The sequence below is a fragment of the Sus scrofa genome, chromosome 1 (assembly GCF_054392235.1).
Source record: "Sus scrofa isolate SSC_HxYL_T2T_F1_AM1 chromosome 1, Sscrofa_HxYL_maternal_Yorkshire_Landrace_v2.0, whole genome shotgun sequence".
Lineage (NCBI taxonomy): Eukaryota > Metazoa > Chordata > Mammalia > Artiodactyla > Suidae > Sus > Sus scrofa.
The window spans coordinates 168,754,242-168,778,726 of record NC_139383.1 but is presented as its reverse complement, the minus strand read 5'-3'; the positions used below and the strand labels follow the sequence as shown (position 1 = coordinate 168,778,726).

The window sequence follows — 24,485 nt, the reverse complement described above, 5'->3', positions numbered from 1 at the left end:
GGGATTCTGGGCCTCACAAGTAGACAATAGAACAAATCCTCCATTCCCTGGCAGTTATTTAGACCTTTCAGATAATTGGTTGGGGGACTATAAGATAACTGAGTCCATGGCTGCTTCTGTATTTTGTCCACCCACACTCAGGTTGTCCCAGACAGTTGCATGATTATGACAGGCACAGTACCCTTTACCACTTCCTAGTAGAGAGCCATTTTGCATTTCAGATCCCAGAGACTGAAGGGCCTGGGGAAATTCAGATAAAGTACAATAGAAAATCAAGAATTGAGCATAGGAGCAATTATGAGAGTAATGGAGTTACAAGAGCCACACTGGAAAAGGAAAAACCTAAAACTGCTTACTTTAAGATCATTGCAGGATCATAGATTCTATCAAGTCCTAGTTTGGCTTCATATTTAGTGTTTCCTAGATCTTCAATAACTACATTTCCCTTTTATGTCTTGGTGCTTGCGAGGTAAGCCCTAATCTTGCCCCCTGCTTCATTATACAAAGTTTTCATTTTTTAGTTGCCTCTTTGATTTTTGTCCAGATTTGATCAGTGAATAATTATTAAACTGTCTCCCACCCCCCCTGCTCCGGCCTGCCCAGAATAAGCAAACCAAAAGAATTAAATGCATTTCCTATTGTAGCCATTGATTTATGAACGCTCCCAGTCTGTGACACTTTCCCCAATAAAGTTTCATTCTAACCAAGTCAGTGGGGCCACCGAATGTTTCATTCCTGTCATGGATGGCGACCAACACACACACCAACAACCAACATAACCACTAATAGGGAAGTCCTGAGTCGTTTCTTTTCGTCAAGTCCCTTCTTGTTCAGCACGACCTGCTAACTGCTTCCCTTGTCCCTTTTTTGCAGGTGCTTCAGTTTAATAGGGTCTCTGGACATGCAAACTCTTCCAGTTCTCAGGTAAAGACAATATGTTCTTTTAGGAAAAGAGACTGTGAGATTAAATTTAGAAAAATTCCTGTCTTGTTAATATGCTTAATTATGGTCTCTATCCCTTAAAGCAAAGGACCATGTCTTATTCAGATTTCCATATTATAGGTATTTCAAATACATTTTGGGATAATTTACTTGTAAATTATTAATTTAGCCAATATTTTACTTGTGTGTTAGCCAGATTTTGGCAAGATAATGTGGAACTAAATGTTTATTTTTTATCCTTTGATATTCACAGCCAATTTACATTGTTAAAATGAATTATTTAATACACATACTAGGCAAATTCATTATCTTCCGTTAAAGGTTTTAACTAAGGTTACTTATTTTAATAACAAATTAACTTCAATCATAGATGCTATTTTGAGAAAGGCTAAGAAATTGTAGATGTATGTGGTTCTTTACTGCTTTTATACTTTTCAATTCTTTTATGGTATAATATACATATTTTGTTTCATGTGTGAAAGAGTATGCATATCTTTGCAGTCCAAGAATACATTTTTTAAAATCCTTTTAATAACAGCCAGGACTCCATTATCAACTGAAAAGAATTCTTTCTGATATAAACACATCCCACAAGGATTATGAACTCAGCATTGCAAATGGACTTTTTGCAGAAAAAGTGTTCGATATCCGAAAGGTAAGTGAAGCCTCCCCTTTAAATGGTGATTTCTATTATGAACTCCATTTTGTTCAATCTGTCATCTGAATAAATGCTTGCCCCTTCCCACTGAGCCATACAGAGGTGTTTTTTTTTTTTTTCTTGTTGCTACTAATTATGTTCCCAGATGTCTTTTAAATCTTATCACCTTGTTTCTAAAGCACGACTTTACTTCCCCCTGAGTGATCCACATATTCAGGGCCACCAGATTGACAGGCTCCAAAGCAGAAGAGAGCTGGTCCTCTGGCAGGGATGTGGAGTTGGAACTAGGGTGGAAGGAGCAGACAGTCCACTTAGGGCTGTCCATAGGCAGCAGAGGAAAAGCCTATTAATTTTTCCTCTGAGCTTTCTGTTTACTGGGATAGTTTTGCATCCCTAGTGTTGAGTTCGCCTCCTTCTTTCTCAGCCATACCCTATCACCTTTCCTTCCAGCAGTTGCTTATTTATCTTTTCAGTAAGACCACTTATAAAAGAGTTCCTGCTAAGATAGCTAGCCAAAAAAGCCAGCCATTGGTAGAATTGCAGCTGAGGCTTAACACAGGTGGGGAATGGGCTCATTTGTGGTCAGCAGGCTAATTTTTAGTATTATTATATGGTGTTTGTATGGCCAATTCATTCATCGCAGAATCCTGTTCACCCAAAGACCAATATAGGATGCACTCTACATCTCGCTATGGTCAACCCATCCTTTAGAACCATCATTGCTGTGACAAGTGGAAGCTGGATAGTACTATTCAAGCAGACACAATGACTGTGATTCTTTGGATCCTGTGGGGAAGTCTGTTCTCCCTTTTAATTCTCCACTTCTCACACAACTATAAAACTCCACCTCAATGAAATCTCTGGGCTAATAATCTCTACCTGCATCTTTTCCAGCTCTCTGTGTTCCACCCAATCATTATTGTTTCCTCTGTCTGTCACCCACTCAAATTCTTTGTCCCTTTCCAGCACCCCTCCCAAATCCTTTGTCAGCCTGTCAATTACGAAGCATTAGTCCACTTTGTTTTTTAATCTTCCCAAAAGTATCCTACGCAAGTTTTACAGGAACCACCCTGACGTTCAGTCCCACATTTTATGTCTTTACTCCCACGCATGCAGCTATGTCCCTAGAGATGGCCAGCCTGAGACTGGAACTTGATTTCTCTGCCATGTTGCTATTTTTAGCAGATTTCTATGTTCCCTTTTCTGGCTCTCAGTGCAATGTACCCAGAAACAGTAAAGGTGAGATCTGATCAAAAACATTGAAAATAAGGTAAGCAATGAAGTCCTGCTGTATAGCACAGGGAACTATATCCAATCACTTGTGCTAGAACATGGTAGAAGCTAATGTGGGAAAAAGAATGCATACATATGTATCACTGGGTCACTTTGCTGTACAACAGAAACATTTACAGAACATTGTAAATCAACTATAATAGAAAAATTTTTAAAAAGAACATAAAAAATAGAGACAACCATTTTTTCCTCCCAAACATTTGTAAGTACAGTTAATTATTCTAAAAACCACTTTTGATTTAAAATGTAACTATTGGAGGAGTTCCCGTCATGGCTCAGTGGTTAACGAATCCGACTAGGAACCATGAGGTTGCAGGTTCGATCCCTGGCCTTGCTCAGTGGGTTGGGGATCTGGCGTTGCCGTGAGCTGTGGTGTAGGTTGCAGATGCGGCTTGGATCCCGAGTTGCTGTGGCTCTGGTGTAGGCCAGCGGCTACAGCTCCGATTGGACCCCTAGCCTGGGAACCTCCATATGCCGTGGGAGCGGCCCTAGAAAAGACAAAAAAATAAAATAAAATAAAAAATAAAAAAACATAAAATTTAACTATCATCAATATTCAATCATTCAGATCAGAACAACGAGTATAAGCTTCTTACATTTTGCCTTATAACATTTTTTTAACTCACATTTACATATGGATTCAAACAGAATGTAAATTCTATTAGAATTGATAAGGATAATAATGTCATATAAATTGTCTCTCGAAAAAGTATAGTATTGTAGAAGATTCAGCCACCATCTCTGATACCTTGTTCTCCTTCCTCCGCCAATCCATGCTAAGTATGCCTCTGGTCGGACCTCTGACAATGTTATTCCATACTCCCTGATTCTGCCACCATTTTTAATAAATTCAGTGTCCCTGTGGATGATTCAGCTTCACTTCTTACAGTTTTCTGACCCTCTCTCTACACCATTTTAGTAACTGATACCCAAGCCACACCTGAAACTCATCAACAACCTGAAATCTACAACTCTAGTTTTCATTTTGTGGCCACATCATCCTATGCTTATTCTTTTATTATTTTCTCACTACACTACCTGTTTTTCAACTGCACTGAATTATTTAATTTATTTTTCTTTTTTTTTGTCTTTTTAAATCTTTTTTTAGGGACGCACTCACGGCATATGGAGGTTCCCAGGCTAGGAGTCTAATTGGAGCTACAGCTGCCGGCCTATGCCAGAGCCACAGCAGTGCGGGATCCTTAACCACTGAGCGAGGGATCAAACCTGCAACCTCATGGTTCCTAGTCAGATTCCCTTCTGATGCGCCATGACGAGAACCTCAAGTTCTTTAATTTCTTGATCTCTCCATTTCCTCTCACATATCAGCCCTCTCCTAGCTTTATTCCCATTCCAAACTACCCTCTGTATCCATTCCTTAACCACTGCTTTATCAATACCCTCCTTCCCCCAACAAAGCCCTGAATCTGCATCAGTGCCATGATCTCCCTCAGCAACTGTGCCTAGGCTACTGATGATACTTGAGGAAAACCTAAAAGTGTGTGGTTATCAGTACAATATCATGGTCTCCCATCCCACCTATACCTTCTCAGTGGTGTCCAACAGCCAACTTCTGTGTCTTATTCCTCACAACAGTTTTTTTTTTTTAATTGGAGTAGAGATGATTTATAATGTTGTGTCAGTTTTAGGTGTATAGCATAGTGATTCAGTTTTATATATATATATTCTTTTCAGAGTCTTTTCTCTTGTAGGTTATTATAAAATAATGAGTATAGTTCCCTGTGCTATACAGTAAGTCCTTGTTGGTTATTTTCTGTAGTGTGTATATGTTAATCCCAAACTCCTGATTTATCTCCCCTCTCCCCAATTCCCTTTTGGTAACCATAAATTTGTTTTCTATGTTTATGGGTCTATTTCTGTTTTGTAAATAAGTTCATTTGTATCTTTTTTTTTTTTTTTTTTTGGATTCCACTTGTAAGTGACATCATACGAAATTTGTCTTTCTCTGTTTGGCTTACTTCCCTTAGTATGGTAATCTCTAGGTCTGTCCCTGTTGCTATAAATGGCCTTATTTCATTCTTTTTATGGCTGAGTAACATTTCATTGCATGTATACACACCATATCTTCTTTATCCACTCATCTATTGATGGACATTTAGGCTGCTTCCATGTCTTGGCTATTATAAGTAGTGCTACAGTGAACACTGGAATGCATGTCTTCCTTCAAATTATAGTTTTCTCCAGATATATACCCAGAAGTGGGACTGCAGAATCATATGGTGTTCCAGTCTTAGTTTTTTAAGGAACCTCCATACTGTTCTTCATAGTGACTGCACCAATTTATATTCTCACCAAGAGTGTAGGAGAGTTCCCTTTGCTCTACCATTGATGGTGGTCATTCTGACCAGAATGCAGTTATACCTCCTTGCAGTTTTGATTTGCATTTCTCTGATAATTAGTGACGTTGATGATTTTTTCATGTGCCTGTTGGCCATCTATATTTTTTTTTTTTTGAGAAATGTCTATTTAGGTCTTCTACCCATTTTTTTCTGATTAGAGTTGTTTGGATTTTTTTGATATTGAACTGTATGAGCTGTTTGTATATTTTATAAATTAATCCCTTTTTAGTAGCATCATTTGCAAATATTTTCTCCCCAGTTTGTATGTTGCCTTTTTGTTTTGTTTATGATTTTTTTTTTTTTTTTGCTGTGCAAAAGCTTATAAATTTGATTAGGTCCCGTTTGTTTATTTTGTTTTTTATTTCCATTATTGTAGGAGGTGTATTGAGAAATATATTGCTGTGATTTATTTAAAGAGTGGTCTGCCCATGTTTTCCTCTAGGAGTTTTATAGTATCTTCATTACCTTACATCCTGGTAATGAAGGGTTTTTATTAGGAGGAGGAGGATGACATAAGCAAGGGAGATGAGTTAGGATGTTATTGAAGTATTTATAGTGAGCAAGCAGTGGCAAAGTCCAGGGGGTGGGCATTAGCTATAATCTCTATTGATCTCTCCCAATTCTTTCAGATAAACTTAAGTTAAACATTATGCTTGCTATGCAAATTCAACTTCAAAGGTCTCCAGTTCCCCTCCAGCTTTATTTTCTTATCTTTGAGTCAGGAAGGAATCCTGGAGTAGGGTAGTGGAAATCAAGAAACAAGTTCAAGAATATATTTCTTATATGCTTAGTTGGTGGTGATTTATAAATATAAGAACTATATATTACTTATATAACTGTATGTCATTTGTATTTATAGGACTATGTTGATCGTGCTGAGAAATTATATAATGCCAAAGTGAAAAGAGTTGACTTTACAAATGATATAAAAGAAACCAGATATAAAATTAATAAATGGATTGAAAATGAGACACATGGTGAGTGCAATGCCTTATTTTTCTGCAAGAATTGTCAGTTATATGTGAATACTGAGAACTCTCAACTTTAAAGTTGGGCATCTTTAGTTTATATAAGGAACTCCTCTTCCTAAGCAGAAGTAATGATTGTTGTTATTTAAAATTGCTATATTGGGAGTTCCTATTGTGGCTCAGTGGGTTAAGGACCTGGCATGGTATCTGTGAGGATGTGGGTTCTACCCCTGGCCTTGCTCCATGGGTTAAAGATCCAGCGTTGCTGCAATCTGCAGCATAGGTTGCAGATGTGATTTGGATCTGGCATTGCTGTGGCTGTGGTGTAGGCTGGTAGCCATAGCTCCAATTGGACCCCTAGCCTGGGAACTTCTATATGCTGCAAGTGTGGTCCTAAAAAAGAAAAAAAAATTGCTATTTGGAGATCCCAGGTGGTACAGTAGATTAAGGATCTGGTGCTTTCACTGCTGTGGCTCAGGTTTGACCCTGGGCCTGAAATTTCCACATGTCATGGCCATGGCCAAAACATTTTTTAAAAAATGTTATAGTATTTGTCCACACTGTGGGTTTGAGCAATCTTTTTTTTGAATTTTTTAAATTAAGGTATGTTGATTTATAATATTGTGCCATTTTCTACTATACAGCAAAGTGACTCAGTTATACATATACATACATGCTTTTTATATTCTCCATCATGGTCTATTCCAGGAGATTGGATATAGTCCTTGTGCTACAATAAGACCTCATTGTTTATCCATTCTAAATGTAATAGTTTGTATCTACCAACCACAAACTCTCAGTCCATTTCTCTCCCTTCCCCCTCCCCCTTGGCAACCACAAGTCCATTTTCTATGTCTATAAGTCTGTTTCTGTTTTGTAGATAGGTTCATTTTTGCCATATTTTAGATTCCACATATAAGTGATATCATATGATATTGGTCTTTCTCTTTCTGACTTACTTCACTTAGTACAACAATCTCTAGTTGCATCCATATTGCCATGAATGGCGTTATTTTGTTATTTTCTTATTGCTGAGTAGAATTACATTTATATATGTACTTCATCTTCTTAATCTATTCATCTGTCAATGGACATTTAGGTTGTTTCCATGTCTTGGATATTGTGAATAGTGTTGCAGTGAAATAGGGTTTCATGTATCCTTTTGAATTATAGTTTTGTCCAGATACATGCCCAGGAGTGGGATTGACAGATCATATGGTAATTCTATTACCATAGAATAGTTTTCAGAGGAACCTCCATACTGTTTTCCACAGTAATTGAACCTTAAGCAATCTTAATGATTTGAATGTTTTGTATTTTTTATAAATCTTACCTATTACATTATCTTATTAGGACACAATCCTGTGAGACAAATAGATTTTAGTATGGCCATTTCATAAATTAGTGATGAGCTGAGGTAATTTACCCAGTTAACCTCAATATCTTATGCCTGGTTAGTGAACAAAGGCTTAGAGTCATTTATAGAATATGATTTTCAATAACCACAACATAATATTTTATTCTAATGATTGATCCAGTATCTTAATGTTTCTTCTTGGAGTGAAGGATCTTGTTTAAATTACATCTTATTGTTTAAGAAATATATTTTCACATCATTTTTTTTCTGAAGAATAAGTAATTCATCTTTTATTTTTAAATATTCTTCATTTATCACATCATATGTATATCAAAGGTAGAACCTTCCAGAAAAAGTATATCTCTTTATTGATAAGTCTTTTTCCAACTAAAAATGGAATTCCAGCTAATGATCTGGTTTAGTACAAAACAAACATAGAAATCTATTCATTGTTTTGTTGTCAACTGATTCCAAAGCTTGTCATTTCTTTACCTAAGTGGTCTTAATTTATACTCTGAACAACATACGTGTATTTGCTGAGTCTGGCTCTGTCTCAAAAATATGAGACAATTGACTTGCACCCTTAAATGCAAACTTCAAAAGCATACAATTCATCCTAGAAACAAGAATACAACTGTTTTCTTTTTGTTCATTCATTCGTCTTCCATCAGTAGGGGGTTACTTTGACCATTGTCCTCACGTGTTTCAAATATTATTATTCATAAATCAAGAGGAACTATGCAATTATTGTTCTAATAACTTAGTGGGATTCTATTTAATGTTCAGCATTTCAAGGTTTTCAGATTACTAATATCTTTCTTCATTTGCAACAACTACTTATTTCTCTTTCTTTCTTTCTCATGCAAATCTATGTATAATTCTCATTGTGATGAGGATACCGACTCAGTACTCATTTGGGGAACACTTCAAAATGGATGCCAATATTCCAACAAACCTACCCAGGCCCTATTTCTCCCCTCCCGCACCTGCCACCATCCTCCACACACTGCTAGAGTCATCTTTTAGAAAGGCAACTCTGACCCATGATGACTATGCTCTTTCTTGTCTTTCAGTGGATTCTGAATAGTAATTTTCCATCACCTTCAAAATAATCTAAAATTTTTACCAGACTTTCCAAGCTCTTTATTATCTTCCTCCTGCCTCCAACTTTTCCAATCTTATTCTTCCTATTACATCAGAATGAGTTAGGGTTTCCCCCAATACATTCTGATCTTCCAAGCTTCTGTGTCTTTGAACCAATTGTCCTGTCTTTATGGAAATTCTCCTTGACCCCCACCTTGCCCTCAGCTCAGGCAGAGTGGCCCAGCCAGAGATGACTGCCCCTAATCTGTGCCCTCACAGCACACTGAGCACAGGGCTGTGACACCAGAGTGCTACCACTACATTTGGGTGTTGCCTCCTTTGTGCTGGACTGCGAACCCAATGATGGCAGAGACTACATCTTTCATTATTATGATTCAAGTATCCAGAACAGTCCAAAGCATTTAGTAAAAGTCCCATTAACCTGGAATGAAGGAATTAGCCCTATCAATAGAATGGAGTTAAAAAGTACTTGGAGTTCCGTGGCCTTACCAGTGGGGTATATTAAGGCAGTTTGGTGATTGTGAGTAGGGCGGGGCTCTGAGAATTGTCTTCTGTGTCAGAATCCTGTTGATGGATTCCTTGTGTGACTTTGTGCAAATAAATTAATCTATGACCTAGACCTCCACAGAAAAGGGAAACAATAATAGTGCCTACCTCACAGGGATTTTATGAGGATTAAATCAAATATTGTACTTAAGGCATTTAGAAAGTGTTTGACAAAGTAATTGCTCAGAGATTGTTACTAAGGGCATTATCCTTATAGTCATTATGTGATAAGAAAAACATATTCATCTTGTCTTTAGCTTTTTAAAAATTCATAAAAAATTAACCTTTTTTCCTCAAATTATTTTTCAAAAGGCAAAATCAAGAAAATCTTTCCTGAAGATACCATAAGCTCCTCTGCTGTCATGGTGCTGGTGAATGCTGTGTACTTCAAAGGCAAATGGAAATCTGCCTTCACCAAAAGTGAGACCCTACATTGCCAGTTCAGATCTCCCAAGGTATGGAAATCTGTTTAATTTAGGAAGGTTTTTGCAAGTCATACACCTTTATAGAAATTGTAGGATTACATAAATGAACACCAGGTTCACCATTTCTCTACTTATATTTTTCTACTGCATTACCAAGACTGTGTGGTCAATTGCTTACAAAACAAACTTTCCGTTTTCCCTCTAATGCAGGTTATGGAGCACAGCTGAAGGTGTCCTGTAAATTGATATTTCTTAAAACATACTCAGAGTTGGAGTTCCCATTGTGGTGCAGCAGAGACAAACCTGGCTAGTATCCATGAGGATACAGGTTCAATCCCTGGCCTCGCTCAGTGGGTCAAGGATCTGGTGTTGCCGTGAGCTGTGGTGTAGGTTGCAGATGCGGCTCGGATCCCACATTGCTGTGGCTGTGGCATAGGCCAGCAGCTGCAGCTCCGATTTGACTCCTAGCCCAGAACTTCCATATGCCGTGGGTGTGGCTCTAAAAAGCAAAAAAAAAAAAAAAAAAAAAAAAAATTCAGAATCAACAAAAGTAATAAAGTATGAATTTAAGACATTTTTGTAGGGGATCTATAAGAAAAATATATAACAAAAGCATACCTTTTACCTTTTTTTGTGATTCTAATTGTGAGATGTGCATGTACAGTTAGAGTCATTTAATATTATATTTAAAACAATAATATTCCTGAATAAATCCCTTATAATATAGCTATAACATAAGGAATCTATATCACTTGACAGTTTTGTTTCCATCAAAAATTGATGAAATTGCCTCTTAGCTAAGAAGTCTAGTTTTAGTCTTTCTCCAGGATAACCCAGCACTGGGATTTTTTCCCCTGCCTTAGCATAGAAATAAGACTTAGTGTCTATGATATCCCAGCCCCCATTTGTTCCCAGATTAACTTGGCTGATCTGTCTCACTAAGCAGATACATTTTGCCCTTTCCCACATCATGTGTATTCTTTCTGAGTTTTTGATTCTCAGTTAAAAAGGACAACCTTTTCAGAGAAAGAAGGACATAAATCCAAGCATAAATAATTATCTGTCTTCCTCCTGTAAAACTTTCTTTCTTAAAGGGAGATAATACAGAAATGTGGAAAAGCTTGCAGAATCACAGTATCATTTAGGGGAAAAAAAAGATTGTTTATAATATCTCTATAGAGTTTCTAAATCTACAAATGATATCCTTACAGTAAGAGCTACTGTATTTCCCTCAAGTTAATACAAGGAATAGTGCCAAATATTTTGCAGAAATTTAAAAATTTTATGAGGCCCCATTCTTAAATTGTAATTTTTATAGTACTAGCCTGAATTTTACTTCTGATGAGAAGAAAAATTTATGGAGTTCCCATCATGGCACAGTGGTTAACGAATCCGACTAGGAACCATGGGGTTGCATGTTCGATCCCTGGCCTTGCTCAGTGGGTTAAGGATCTGGCGTTGCCGTGGGCTGTGGTGTAGGTTGTACATGCGGCTCGGATCTGGCATTGCTGTGGCTGTGATGTAGGCTGGTGGCTACAGCTCTGATTAGACCCCTAGCCTGGGAACCTCCATGTGCCGCGGGAAGCAGCCCTAGAAAAGGCAAAAACACCAGAAGAAAAAAGGTAGAAAAATTTATAGCAATCATTTCAAATTATAATACGATTTAATAATTACTCTTTACTTATTATATGGGCATTTTCAGATAAAACCTTAAGTGCAAAGCAATATTCCAAGTGCCAGATATATTAACTTACATAATCTTTACAGCAATCCTATGCAGTAGAGACTATTTTTTCCCATTATAGAGATGAGGAAGTGGGGGGAAAAGGAGGTGAAATAACTTGCCTGTGGTCACGTAACTGGGAAGTTTAAACTCAAAGTCTGTGCTTTTACCACTGAGATGTGAACCAATGTGACCACTATTGGCAGCAAGTTCAGAAAATTTCATAAGACCAACTGAACAAAAACTGCAACATTATTCTTATTGAATTTGGTCAAATAAGTAAAATAGGGTCGGCTTTTAACATTTTCTTGTGACTTGACTTTCAGTGTCCTAGGAAAGCAGTGGCCATGATGCATCAAGAACGGAGGTTCAATTTGTCTGTCATTAAGGATCCATCCATGCAGGTGCTTGAGCTCAAATATCATGGTGGCATAAGCATGTACGTAATGCTGCCTGAGAATGACCTGTCCCAGGTAAGTTACTACTGTCACCTTCACTATTGCAGAAGGATACTGTTGATTGTGCTTTTAATCCAGCAACTTTAAGATTTCAGGTTGCTGGCATTGGTGACTTACCCATTTATTCATTAATTTGACAAATATTTGAGTATATACTCTATGCCAGATACCATTATAGATGTTGAGACTGAACTATCTCAGTTTCGCCTGATTTTACTTGAATAGCTATAAAATTGGAAAGCCTATGTTTGAGAAATCTAAGCAATAGAGGGAAAGGGCGTGAGTTTAGGTCTTTGCATTTGGCTGTGAAAATGGTCTTTCGTGTAATATTGAAATTTTGGTAGACTAAACATCTTCAAACAGGAATGCTATGATGGAATTTTGAAGTCCTGAGCCTTTGAGAATTAAAATGTATAGTCTCACTCTATGTGTTGTGTTTCTAGGAAGAGCAGGGGTTAGAGACTGCTCTGTGATGGATGGAGCAGGCTCAGCAGACTGGCACAGTGCAGGGGACAGACAGTGCTGGCCCTGAGAAGCTGGATGTCATCTCTGTATCTCAATCTTGATCTTTCAGCCCTATTTCTCTCTCTACCTTTTCCTCCCCCCTCCCTCCCCCTCCTCTTCCTCCTCCTTTCTGTGAATTTGGCTTCCTGAGTCTGTGAAACTGCAGTCTCAGAAGTCTTGATCGCTGTACTTCCAATCAAAAGGAATAATAGACACCATTTATTGAACACCTACTATTGCCAGGCCATATGCTCTTCCAACCCAGAGGCATTATTTCTACCCATCTTTCAGTATGCGTATCCATGCTGGGAGATATTGATCACACAAGCCCTTGAGGATAGAGCTCTGGGCTTCTTGCCTTGGGCCACCAGGGGTTCCATTGATTCAATTCTGCAGGTTGTGCAAATATTGTTATTTTCTGTGTCTTTCATTAGGGGGAAATGGTCAGGAAATGCTGATTTCAATGGCTGCTGGTTCATTTCTCCTGTTGATAATCTCTGATTTTCTACTTTTTTCATTTGCCCATTATTCCACTTTTGCTATATACTTTCATATACAAGCAGAGAACAGAAATGCCCTGAAATACGAATAAGTCACACCTTGCCATAGCAGAGTAAATTAAACATGTGGTTCAGGAGTTCCCGTTGTGGCGCAGTGGTTAACGAATCCGACTAGGAACCATGAGGTTGCGGGTTTGATCCCTGGCCTTGCTCAGTGGGTTAAGGATCTGGCGTTGCCGTGAGCTGTGGTGTAGGTTGCAGACGCAGCTCGCGGATCCCGCGTTGCTGTGGCTCTTGCGTAGGCCAGTGGCTACAGCTCCGATTCGACCCCTAGCCTGGGAACCTCCATATGCCGTGGGAGCGGCCCGAAGAAATAGCAAAAAAACAAACAAACAAACAAACAAAAAACATGTGGTTCATTAAAGAGTACCCGAACCATTCATTTTAATCATTTACCATTTCCAGACACCTCCAAGACCCATTCACATACTTATACGCAAAGATCAGGAGAGGATGGTTCTGGAAAACCATATCCCTTTGTAGTTGTTGTTTCATCTGTTTTTTAACCATATGATTCTAAATTGCCTTTTAAATATTCCTACAGATTGAAAACAAACTGACCTTTGGGAATCTAATGGACTGGACCAATCCAAGAAGAATGAGACCTCAGTATGTCGAAGTGTTTTTTCCCAAGTTCAAGATAGAAAAGAATTATGAAATCAATCACCATTTAAAAGCCCTGGGGTTGAGCGATATCTTTGATGAATCCAGAGCTGATCTTTCTGGTATAGCTGCAGGAGGCCGTCTATACATTTCAAAACTGATGCACAAATCTTACATTGAGGTTACAGAAGAGGGCACGGAAGCAGCTGCCATGTCAGGAAGTGAGGTGGTAGAAAAGCAACTCCCTGATTTTAGGGTGTTCAAAGCTGATCACCCATTCCTATTTGTCATTAAGAAGGATGATATCATCTTGTTTAGTGGAAAAGTCTCTTGTCCTTGAAAATCCAATTGGTTTCCATTATAATAGTCCCTGAAACATCAAGGAACCACCACAAGTTAATAGATTTAAATCGAACTGGAAGCATGTGGTGTTTCCTTTGGGTTAACTTCCTTCTAACATTGGTTGGTAGATGATTTTGGTGACTTGACCCTTCTTAGACAGCTGGTCAATTGTCCTGATCTTGCTCTTATCAGTTCTACGACCATGTACCTCACCCATTTCTAATTTCATTGTCTTTCTACACACACTTATTTCTACCAGTCTTCACTACAGCCATGTGCACAAAGATTTGGGTATAACATCCAGGAATTGTGGAATGCTTTAATGATAATAGTAGAATAGTAATGGAGAAGCAGTCCTAGGGATATTTTTTGAAACAGTAGTTATCACAGATATTCTATTTCACTGTAAATGATCTAGGAATAAGTCCAGCTGCAGGAAAAACGTGTGAAGGATAACTTTTCCTTGCTAAGCTAAGAAGACATTAGAATTTACTTTAATACATCTGATTTGAAATTAGTGTCTAATATAGATGCTAAAAGATAAGGATTTGGGATTGGGGACCAACCGAAATATTACATTAATAATTTTGAATTGACATCTTTTGGCCTTTCCTTGACAGAAACTTGACATGTACATAGTTTTTCAAATATTAAATATCTTTTAATTGTTGCCAGTTGTTATTTACAGTATATTATTTCATATGCTGTGTAGTTTGTAATTTTTTTCTCTATCAGAATAAAGAAATACAATATAATTTTACAGTGTGATCATTCTTCTTGGAACAATCGTGAGACTATTGGCACTATTATTTTCTTTTTTTTTTATTTTTTTATTTTCCCACTGTACAGCAAGGGGGTCAGGTTATCCTTAGATGTATACATTGCAATTACAGTTTTTTCCCCCACCCTTTCTTCTGTTGCAACATGAGTATGTAGACATAGTTCTCAATGCTACTCAGTAGGATCTCCTTGTAAATCTATTCTAAGTTGTGTCTGATAAGACCAAGCTCCCGATCCCTCCCACTCCCTCCCCCTCCCATCAGGCAACCACAAGTCTCTTCTCCAAGTCCATGATTTTCTTTTCTGAGGAGATGTTCATTTGTGCTGGATATTAGATTCCAGTTATAAGTGATATCATATGGTATTTGTCTTTGTCTTTCTGGCTCATTTCACTCAGGATGAGATTCTCTAGCTCCATCCATGTTGCTGCAAATGGCATTATTTCATCCTTTTTTATGGCTGAGTAGTATTCCATTGTGTATATATACCACCTCTTCCGAATCCAATCCTCTGTCAATGGACATTTGGGTTGTCTCCATGTCCTGGCTATTGTGAATAGTGCTGCAATGAACATGCGGGTGCATGTGTCTCTTTTAAGTAGAGATTTGTCTGGATAGATGCCCAAGAGTGGGATTGTGGGGTCATATGGAAGTTCTATGTATAGATTTCTAAGATATCTCCAAACTGTTCTCCATAGTGGCTGTACCAGTTTACATTCCCACCAACAGTGCAGGAGGGTTCCCTTTTCTCCACAGCCCCTCCAGCACTTGTTATTCGTGGATTTATGAATGATGGCCATTCTGACTGGTGTGAGGTGGTATCTCATGGTAGTTTTGATTTGCATTTCTCTTATAATCAGCGATGTTGAGCATTTTTTCATGTGTTTGTTGGCCATCTGTATATCTTCTTTGGAGAAATGTCTATTCAGGTCTTTTGCCCATTTTTCCATTGATTGATTGGCGTTTTTGCTGTTGAGTTGTATAAGTTGTTTATATATTCTAGAGATTAAGCCCTTATCAGTTGCATCATTTGAAACTGTTTTCTCCCATTCTGTAAGTTGTCTTTTTGTTTTCTTTTGGGTTTCCTTTGCTGTGCAAAAGCTTTTCAGTTTGATGAGGTCCCATGGGTTTCTTTTTGCTCTAATTTCTATTGCTTTGGGAGACTGACCTGAGAAAATATTCCTGATGTTGATGTCAGAGAGTGTTTTGCCTATGTTTTCTTCTAGGAGTTTGATGGTGTCCTGTCGTATATTTAAGTCTTTCAGCCATTTTGAGTTTATTTTTGTGCATGGTGTGAGGGTGTGTTCTAGTTTCATTGCTTTGCATGCAGCTGTCCAGGTTTCCCAGCAATGCTTGCTGAATAGACTTTCCTTTTCCCATTTTATGTTCTTGCCTCCCTTGTCAAAGATTAATTGACCATAGGTGTCAGGGTTTATTTCCGGGTTCTCTATTCTGTTCCATTGGTCTGTCTGTCTGTTTTGGTACCAGTACCACACTGTTTTGATGACTGTGGCTTTGTAGTATTTCTTGAAGTCTGGGAGAGTTATGCCTCCTGCTTGGTTTTTGTTTCTCAGGATTGCTTTGGCGATTCTGGGTCTTTTGTGGTTCCATATAAATGTTTGGATTGTTTGTTCTAGTTCTGTGAAAAATATCATGGGTAATTTGATAGGGATGGCATTGAATCTGTAGATTGCTTTGGGTAGTATGGCCATTTTTACAATATTGATTTTTCCAATCCAGGAACATGGAATATCTTTCCATTTCCTTACATCTTCTTTCATTTCTTTGATTAAAGTTTTATAGTTCTCGGCATATAGGTCCTTTACCTCTTTGGTCAGGTGTATTCCGAGGTATTTGATTTTGTGAGGTACAATTTTAAAAGGTATCGTATTTTTGTATTCCTTTTCTAATGTTTCATTGCTGGTATACAGAAATGCAACTGACTTCTGAATGTTAATCTTATATCCTGCTACTTTGCTGAATTTATTAATCAGTTCAAGTAGTTTTGGGGTTGAGTCCTTAGGGTTTTCTAGGTATAGAAGGAATACCTATATTTCTATCATGTCATCTGCATACAGTGACAGTTTGATCTCTTCTCTTCCTATATGGATGCCTTTGATTTCTTTTGTTTGTCTAATTGCTGTGGCTAAGACTTCCAAAACTATGTTGAAGAGCAGTGGTGAGAGTGGGCATCCCTGTCTTGTTCCAGATTTGAGTGAGAAGGCTTTCAGTTTTTCCCCATTGAGGATTATATTTGCTGTGGGTTTATCATAAATGGCTTTGATTATATTCAGGAATGTTCCCTCTATACCCACTTTGGCGAGGGTCTTGATCATGAATGGATGTTGAACTTTGTCAAATGCTTTTTCTGCGTCTATTGAGATGATCATATGATTTTTGACTTTTTTTTTGTTAATGTGGTGTATGATGCTGATTGATTTGCGTATGTTGAACCATCCTTGTGAACCTGGGATGAACCCAACCTGGTCATGGTGTATAATTTTTTTGGTATGTTGTTGAATTCGGTTGGCTAAGATTTTGTTGAGAATTTTTGCATCTATATTCATCAATGATACTGGGCGATAGTTTTCTTTTTTGGTGGTGTCTCTGTCTGGTTTTGGAATGAGGGTGATGGTGGCATCATAGAATGTCTTTGGGAGTATTCCTTCTTCTTCAACCTTTTGAAAGAGTTTAAGGAGGATGGGCACCAATTCCTCTTTATACGTTTGATAGAATTCACCTGTGAAGCCATCTGGTCCTGGACTTTTATTTGTAGGGAGTGATTTTATGACCTCTTCAATTTCATTTCTTGTGATGGGTCTGTTCAGTTGGTCTGTTTCTGCTTGATTCAGTTTTGGCAGGCTGTAAGATTCTAGAAAATTGTCCATTTCTTCCAGATTGTCAAACTTGTTGCCATATAGTTGTTCATAGATTCTCTTATGGTTTTTTGTATTTCTGCTGTATCCGTTGTGATTTCTCCTTTTTCATTTATAATTTTGGGGATTTGGGTTCTTTCTCTCCTCTTTTTAGTGAGTCTGGCCAGGGATTTATCAATTTTGTTCACCTTTTCAAAGAACCAGCTCTTGGTTTTATTAATTTTCTCTATTGTTTTTTGAGTCTCTATTTTATTGATTTCTTCTTTGATCTTTATAATTTCCTTCCTTCTGCTGACTTTAGGACTTTTTTGTTCTTCTTTTTCTAATTCGTTTAGGTGGAGGGTTAAGTTGTCAATTTGGGACCTTTCTTCTTTTTTGAGAAAGGCCTGTATTGCTATAAATTTCCCTCTGAGCACTGCTTTCGCAGCATCCCATAGATTTGGAGAGGTTGTGTCTTCATTATCATTTGTTTCAAGGTAGTTTTTAATTTCCTTCTTGATTTCCTCATTGACCCATTGGTTTTTTAGTAGCATGTTGTTTAGTCTCCATGGAGTAGGTTTTTTCTCTTCGCTTTTCCCATGCTTGATTTCTAATTTCATGGCATTGTTGTCAGAGAAGATACTTGAGATAATTTCTACGCTCCTAAATTTATTGAGATTCACTTTGTGTCCCAATATGTGGTCGATTCTTGAGAATGTTCCATGAGCATTTGAGAAGAATGTGTATTCTGATTTTTTTGGGTGTAGTGTCCTGAAGATATCAGTGAAGTCTAACTTTTCTATTGTTTCCTTTAGGATCTCTGTTGCTTTATTGGTTTTCTGTCTAGAGGATCTGTCCATTGATGTGAGGGGGGTATTTAGGTCTCCTACTATGATTGTGTTCTCATCAATATCTCCCTTTATGTCTGTTAATATTTGTTGTATATATCTGGGTGCTCCTATATTTGGGGCATACATGTTGACGATAGTAACATCCTCTCCTTGAATGGATCCCTTAATCATTAAATAGTGTCCTTCTTTGTCTTTCTTTATGTCTTTTGTTTTAAAGTCTATTTTGTCTGATAGGAGCGTTGCGACTCCTGCTTTTCTGTCATGTCTATTGGCGTGAAATATTTTTCCCCACCCTTTCACTTTCAATCTATATGTATCTTTTGTCCTCAGGTGAGTTTCTTGTAGGCAGCATATTGAAGGTTTTTGCCTTTTTATCCACTCAGCCACTCTGTGTCTTTTGATTGGGGCATTCAGTCCACTGACGTTTAAGGTGATAATTGATAGATGATTATTTATTGCCATTTGAACCTCGTGTTCCAGTTGATTCTATGGTTCTCCATTCTTCCTTTCTTTCTTTTTTTTTTTTTTTTTTTTGGTTGGATGGTCTCCTGGTATTATCTGCTTGAGTGTATTTTTTTTTCATTTTTTGCAAATGCAATATTTGGTTTTGGCTTGTGGTTGCCCTGTTTTGTAAGTATGCTAACCCCTTCCCATAATTGTGTGTTTTAGCCTGATGGTCCTGTAAGTTCAAACACTTCATTACTATATTAAAATTAAGAAGAGAGACATAATACAAACAAAAAGGGTTATTTACTTCCTAACATCCCTTGCCCACATTTTATGGTTTTGATGACTCTTTTTTATTTTTTTCTTTTTAATTTTATTTTGTTTGAAGCATGTTCATGATTAAATCTGTATGCTGGCTTATTTGAGTGACTGCTCTCCGATTGCGGTTTCCTCAGTCCTAGTTCTTCCTCTTCTTCTTCTTCTTCTTTTTTTGTTTTTTTTTGTTTTCTTTTTTCTTCCCTTTCCTTCCTTTCTTTTTGGTTTAGAGAAGCCCCTTCAATATTTCCTTTAACCTGGGTTTTGTGTTGCTGTATTCTTTAAGTTTTTGTTTGTTGGGAAAAATTTTTATTTCCCCTTCTATTTTAAATGATATTCTTGCTGGATAGAGTATTCTAGGTTGCATATTTTTTCCTTTTAGCACTTTAAATATCTCTTGCCATTCCCCCCTGGCCGGTAGTGTTTCTGTAGAGAATCAGCTGATATTCTTATGGGGGTTCCCTTGTAGGTAACATTCTGTTTTTCTCTTGCTGCCTTTAGGATCCTCTCTTTATCACTAACTTTTGCCATTTTTATTATGATGTGTCTTGGTGTGGGTCTGTTTGGGTTCAGTTTGTTTGGGGCCCTCTGTGCTTCTTGTATCTTGAATCCAGTATCCTTTAGACTTGGGACGTTTCCATCGATAATTTCTTCAAATATATTTTCCATTCCCTTATCTTTTTCTACTCCTTCTGGAATTCCTATTATGCGTAGATTGGCCCGCTTTATATTATCCCATAGGTCTCTTATATTGCTTTCCAGTTTTTTGATTTGGTTTTCTGTCTGTTGACCAGATTGAGTGATTTCCATTATTCTATCTTCCATATCACTGATTCGTTCTTCTGCATTATTCATTCTGGTTTTTACTGCCCCTAGTTCAGTTTGCATCTCTGCAAATGAATGCTCTAGTTTTTCTTGGCTCCTTCTTATATTTTCTAGTTCCTTTCTGAGGGTATCTGCATTACTGTTCATATCTTCTCTTAATTCCTTCAGTATTTTCACTATTTCTCTTTTGAACTCCAGGTCTGTCTGACTGCAGAGATCTGTTTCATTGTTGACTGTTTTAGGTGAGTTCTCCTGTTGGTTTGCCTGGGGGTGGTTTCTCAGCTTCTTCATCTTGCTTGTTGTTTTCCTTATCCTGAGGGAGTTGTACTCTCCGTTATCGGGCAGTGTTTGCCTTGTCACTGCCTTGGAATATTTCCTGAGGGCTGGCGTTGTTGGTCAATCTTTTTTGAGGCAGTGTGGCTTTTCTGGAGTGTTGATGGGGCTAACAGTGTTTCTTTGAAGCAAAGGAGGGCTTCCTGAGGGCAGACAGGACTGGGAGGTCCACACCACGATGGCAGCAGATTTCACTTGGTCATGCAAAGCTTGCTCTGGTGTTTTTAGGCTGTGGGGTTCTTGCAGGGGGTTGGCGGTGTTAGGCAGCTGCTCCTCAGGAGTGCATCACCCCCTGGGGGCTGGAGCAGCTATTTGGGTCACTGAGAACCTAAGAGGCTCTTCCCTAGGGCAGCCCAACTCAGAAGGACAGCCTGAGAATGTAGGCGGATCTTTTCACAGTCTGGCTGAGCTTGTTGCAGCTTTTCTGGGCTGCAGGGGGTCCTGCCTGGAGCTGGCAGTCCTATGAAGCTGGTCCACTAGAGCATCCCCTGGGGGCTTGGGCGGGTAGCAGGGCCGTTGGAAACCTAAGAGCCTCCTCCCCGGGGCAACCCGACTCAGAAAAACCGTCCGAGAATTAGGCCGATCTATTCACAGCCTGGCTAAGCTTGTTCTAGCTTTTCTGGGCTGCAGGCCTTTTCTCGGGGGCTGGTGGTGTTTGGTGCTGCTCTGCGGAAGTGTAGCCCCTCCAAAGGGCAAGCAGGCCTGTGCAGGGACAGCCCCTGTGGTGGTAGGCTTCAGGCAATTGTTGAGGCCAGCCCTCCTGGATGGCAGGCAGCCCCAGGTCCGGTAAGAGCGTAGGGCGTGGTGGGGGTGGGGGGAGGGTATGCACTGGGAAGCACAGCTTTCAGCTAGCTAGTGGGCCTGTAAGCTTGCTGTGGCATGGGGGGTATTCTATGGGGACCCACCCCTTCTTCTCTCCCCTCCCCAGCACGGGCGCAGACCAGGCTCTTCTCCCAGGTTCCCTCTGATGTGTCTTTCCACTTCCCCGCTCCTAGAGTATTGCTCCCTTCCTCTGCGACAGCTTTGTTTTCTAGTCTCCCAGGCAGTCTCTGCCCCATCAAATGGTTTCTAGACCTCCCAAGCAGTTTCTGCTCTGCCCCGCCCCCCTAGCCTGGGGACTAACCTCTGGAGCCAAGGTCTCAGTGCCCAGCCCCCACCCAGGCGTCGCCCGGCCCTTTCTCAGGGATTAACCTTTGGAGGCGAGATCTTGGTGTTCAGCCCCCACCCAGGCATCCCCCGGCCCCCTCTTGGGGACTAACCTTCAGAGGCGAGGATTCGGTGCCCAGCCCCCACCCAGGCATCTCAATTTTTGGTGACTGTGCCCATAGTTCAGATGGTCCGTTGGGTTCTTGATCGGCTTTTCCGTACTCCAACTTACTGCTACACTCTTCTCTGCATCTGGAGATTCCTCCGGTTCGTTTGATCTTTCCCCCGGTAGGTGACTTTCCAGGGTGCAGGATCCCTTTCTCCTCCGCAGTTCCCTTTCGGGAGCGCCCGTCCCGCTCAGATTCACCTTCTCTCACTCTCCTCTTTTCTCCCGTTCTGCCCAATAATGTCACGAACTTCTTGCCGTTATTGGAGTTTAGGTTCCTCTGCCAGCGATTGGTTGCTGTTCTGTGTGAGTCATTTATTCTGTAGATGTGCTTTTTTTGTTGTGTTTGTGGGAGAGGGCGAGCGTGTCTCCCTACTCCTCCGCCATCTTGTCCTCTCTCCAGGAACTTCCTTATTTTCTAGGCCAATAGAAAGCAATGAAAAGAAAGAGTGCTTTTTAATATAAATTTGATTTGGTTAATGTTGCTATTTTATTACACATGAAAGTTACTTTTATAGATACTTATATAAGCAGATGAGGTAATTTAAATACTAGGGTTCTGGGAATTTCCGTTGTGGCCTGTTATGAACCTGACTAGTATCCAAGAGGATGTGGGTTCCATTCCTGGCCTAGCTCAGTGGGTTAAGGATTTGGCATTGTTGCAAGCTGCAGTGTAGGCCACAGAGTCAGCTTGGATCTGGTGTTTCTGTGGCTATTATGTAGGCCAGTAGCTGCAGCTCCCATTCGACCACTTGCCTGGGAACTTCCATATGCTGCAGGTGAGGCCATAAAAAGCAAATGAATAAATAAATAAACACTAGGGTTTAAATTCATAAGGTGAAATAATTTGCATATATTACTATTTATGATAAGCCATAAGTAATTTTACAAGACAGATTAAAAATAGATTGAAAATCAGTAGACCATGCCAAACTTAGAATTTTATAAACTCTAACAGCCTATTGAATTGCATTTTCTTCACAAAAGGCTTACTTGAATAGAAAGCAGGTGAATGGAGAGTAGCCTACAGCACAGCACTGGGGTGCTTAGTACTAGTCCTGGGAGATTCTTTTTTTTTTTTTTTTTTTTTTTAGTTTCTTGATTTTCAACCAATTGTGGAGTCCATGAATAGAACATGAATGAGTAAACATGTCATGATTTGAAAGATGTAGGAAGGTCTCTGACCCAAATAATTTAACTGCTAAACTTCACACCTGAATCAACTATTATGCCCTTTGGAAACCTTTACAGAGAGTGAATTTAACTGGTATGCAGTGGTATGCTTTTCACAAGAAACTCATTTTTGTGATTAATCTCATTTCCATCTTGCCATTCAAAAATAACATGTCTGTAGACTCTGTGCTTGGGCTATAAAGATACAGGAGTGGGATATGGTGGTCACATGCTTCAGAGGCATGATGGGGACTCTTCTCTGCTGATAGGGTTTTCTGGGCAGCATGGTAGGCTCAAAGCCACTGAATTTTGAGGTAGGCATCAGAGAGAGTGATGTCTGTAAGAAAATACTGTAGAAAACTCAATACAAGCCTTCCTTACAATTCTAGTTCATTGGTCCCACCAGTATATCCACCTAGTACTAAAGGGCTCCTGCTCATACTGAGAAGGGCTGTGTTGTCTGGTCATGGCTTCGGCTTGGTTTGGTGGAAACATCTTCTGAAACAGGCAGTTGTTGAAGAGTTGATACTTTCCGTTCAGCATTGTGAATACACACTAGGCTCAATGATAGCCAACATAACAGCTATTCTACTTCTTTATTAATAACATTGAGCTTTGTGCTTCTTGGGGCAGGATCCATGTTTAATTTGTTTTTGTAGCCCTGCATCCCTAGAACAATACTTAGCATTTGGTAGACACTCAGGAAGTCTTTAGAATGAATATAGTTATTAGTTCCAAGGGAGTAATTTGGGATGGAAATGAGACCTCAGGGACTCACTGATATAAATTCAAGTCATGGATCTTGAAATGGGTTTCTTTTTATACAAGGATGAGTTTTTATCTTTGGGTGTCATGTTTTTTCAATCTGGTTATTTAGCCATAAATGTTTCCAAAGGTTTTCTCCTCTAAAATTCTCTCTATATGATCTCATCTGATCACATGGCCTTGGTGATAGCTGATGACATGTATCTATATGTTTAACTCCCCTCCCCCAAATCCACAACCTCCTCCTGGATAAGTCCACCTCAAAGTCCTGGAGTAAAGCTAAACATGCTTTAGACAATGTACATTACCATCCTCTGTGAGTCAGCTTCCCCTTCTTGGGTGCCCACTTTTGGTTAAGTTCAAATTTTATCTTGTTTTAACTTTAAGCTTAAAACATCAAGATTATCTTTGTATCTTTCCTGCTTTTCACACTGGAACTTTTCATTGGTGTTACCACCAAAATGCCTCTTAAATATCTCCCCCTTTATTCTCATCATCACTGCCTTGGTTCAGGCTATTTATTTCTCTGGATTGGTCTTGTTTCAAGTCTACCTGCCTCTTGTGACTCTTATTTCCCATCTCACTCTTAAACCCTAAGTCATTAAGTTATTCTATGTTTTCATCTGCAAATGTCACTTATCTTCCCAAAATACAGATCAGATCAAGTCACCTTCTTATAAAACACCAGAGGCTCTTTACCACATAAGGACAGGGTCAAAATGCCAACACAGCATTCAAAACCTTCCACAGTTTTACTCCATCCTCCTTCTACTTGGTTTTTTCACTCCCCACCAAGGATGCTAAGCTCAAGACACCTCGTACTGACTGAAAAACCAAATCCATCTCGGTTTAATAACACTCATTTTATTGTTCAAGAACCTGACCACATTCATGTTTTCTATGTGGATCACTCAGGTGACTCACGAAACAGACACTCATTCCCACCTCCATCAGTGGCTCCTTGAGAACTTTCTGTGTTTTGCTAAA

The 24,485-nt window shown here is 39.1% G+C and overlaps 1 protein-coding gene across 2 annotated transcripts in view; it reads left to right on the top strand.

The window, feature by feature from the left end:
• SERPINB7 (serpin family B member 7) overlaps window positions 1-14,598 on the top strand; it is a 44,997-nt gene extending 30,399 nt beyond the window's left edge. For both annotated transcript variants that reach the window (XM_001925047.6, XM_085018426.1), the window contains exons 3-8: window positions 874-924; window positions 1,481-1,597; window positions 6,113-6,230; window positions 9,541-9,683; window positions 11,703-11,849; window positions 13,443-14,598. In XM_001925047.6, the coding sequence (XP_001925082.1) occupies window positions 874-924; window positions 1,481-1,597; window positions 6,113-6,230; window positions 9,541-9,683; window positions 11,703-11,849; window positions 13,443-13,841 (975 nt within the window). In that variant the 3' untranslated portion in view covers window positions 13,842-14,598. The remainder of the gene's footprint in view (window positions 1-873; window positions 925-1,480; window positions 1,598-6,112; window positions 6,231-9,540; window positions 9,684-11,702; window positions 11,850-13,442) is intronic.
• The last annotated feature ends 9,887 nt before the right edge of the window (window positions 14,599-24,485 follow it).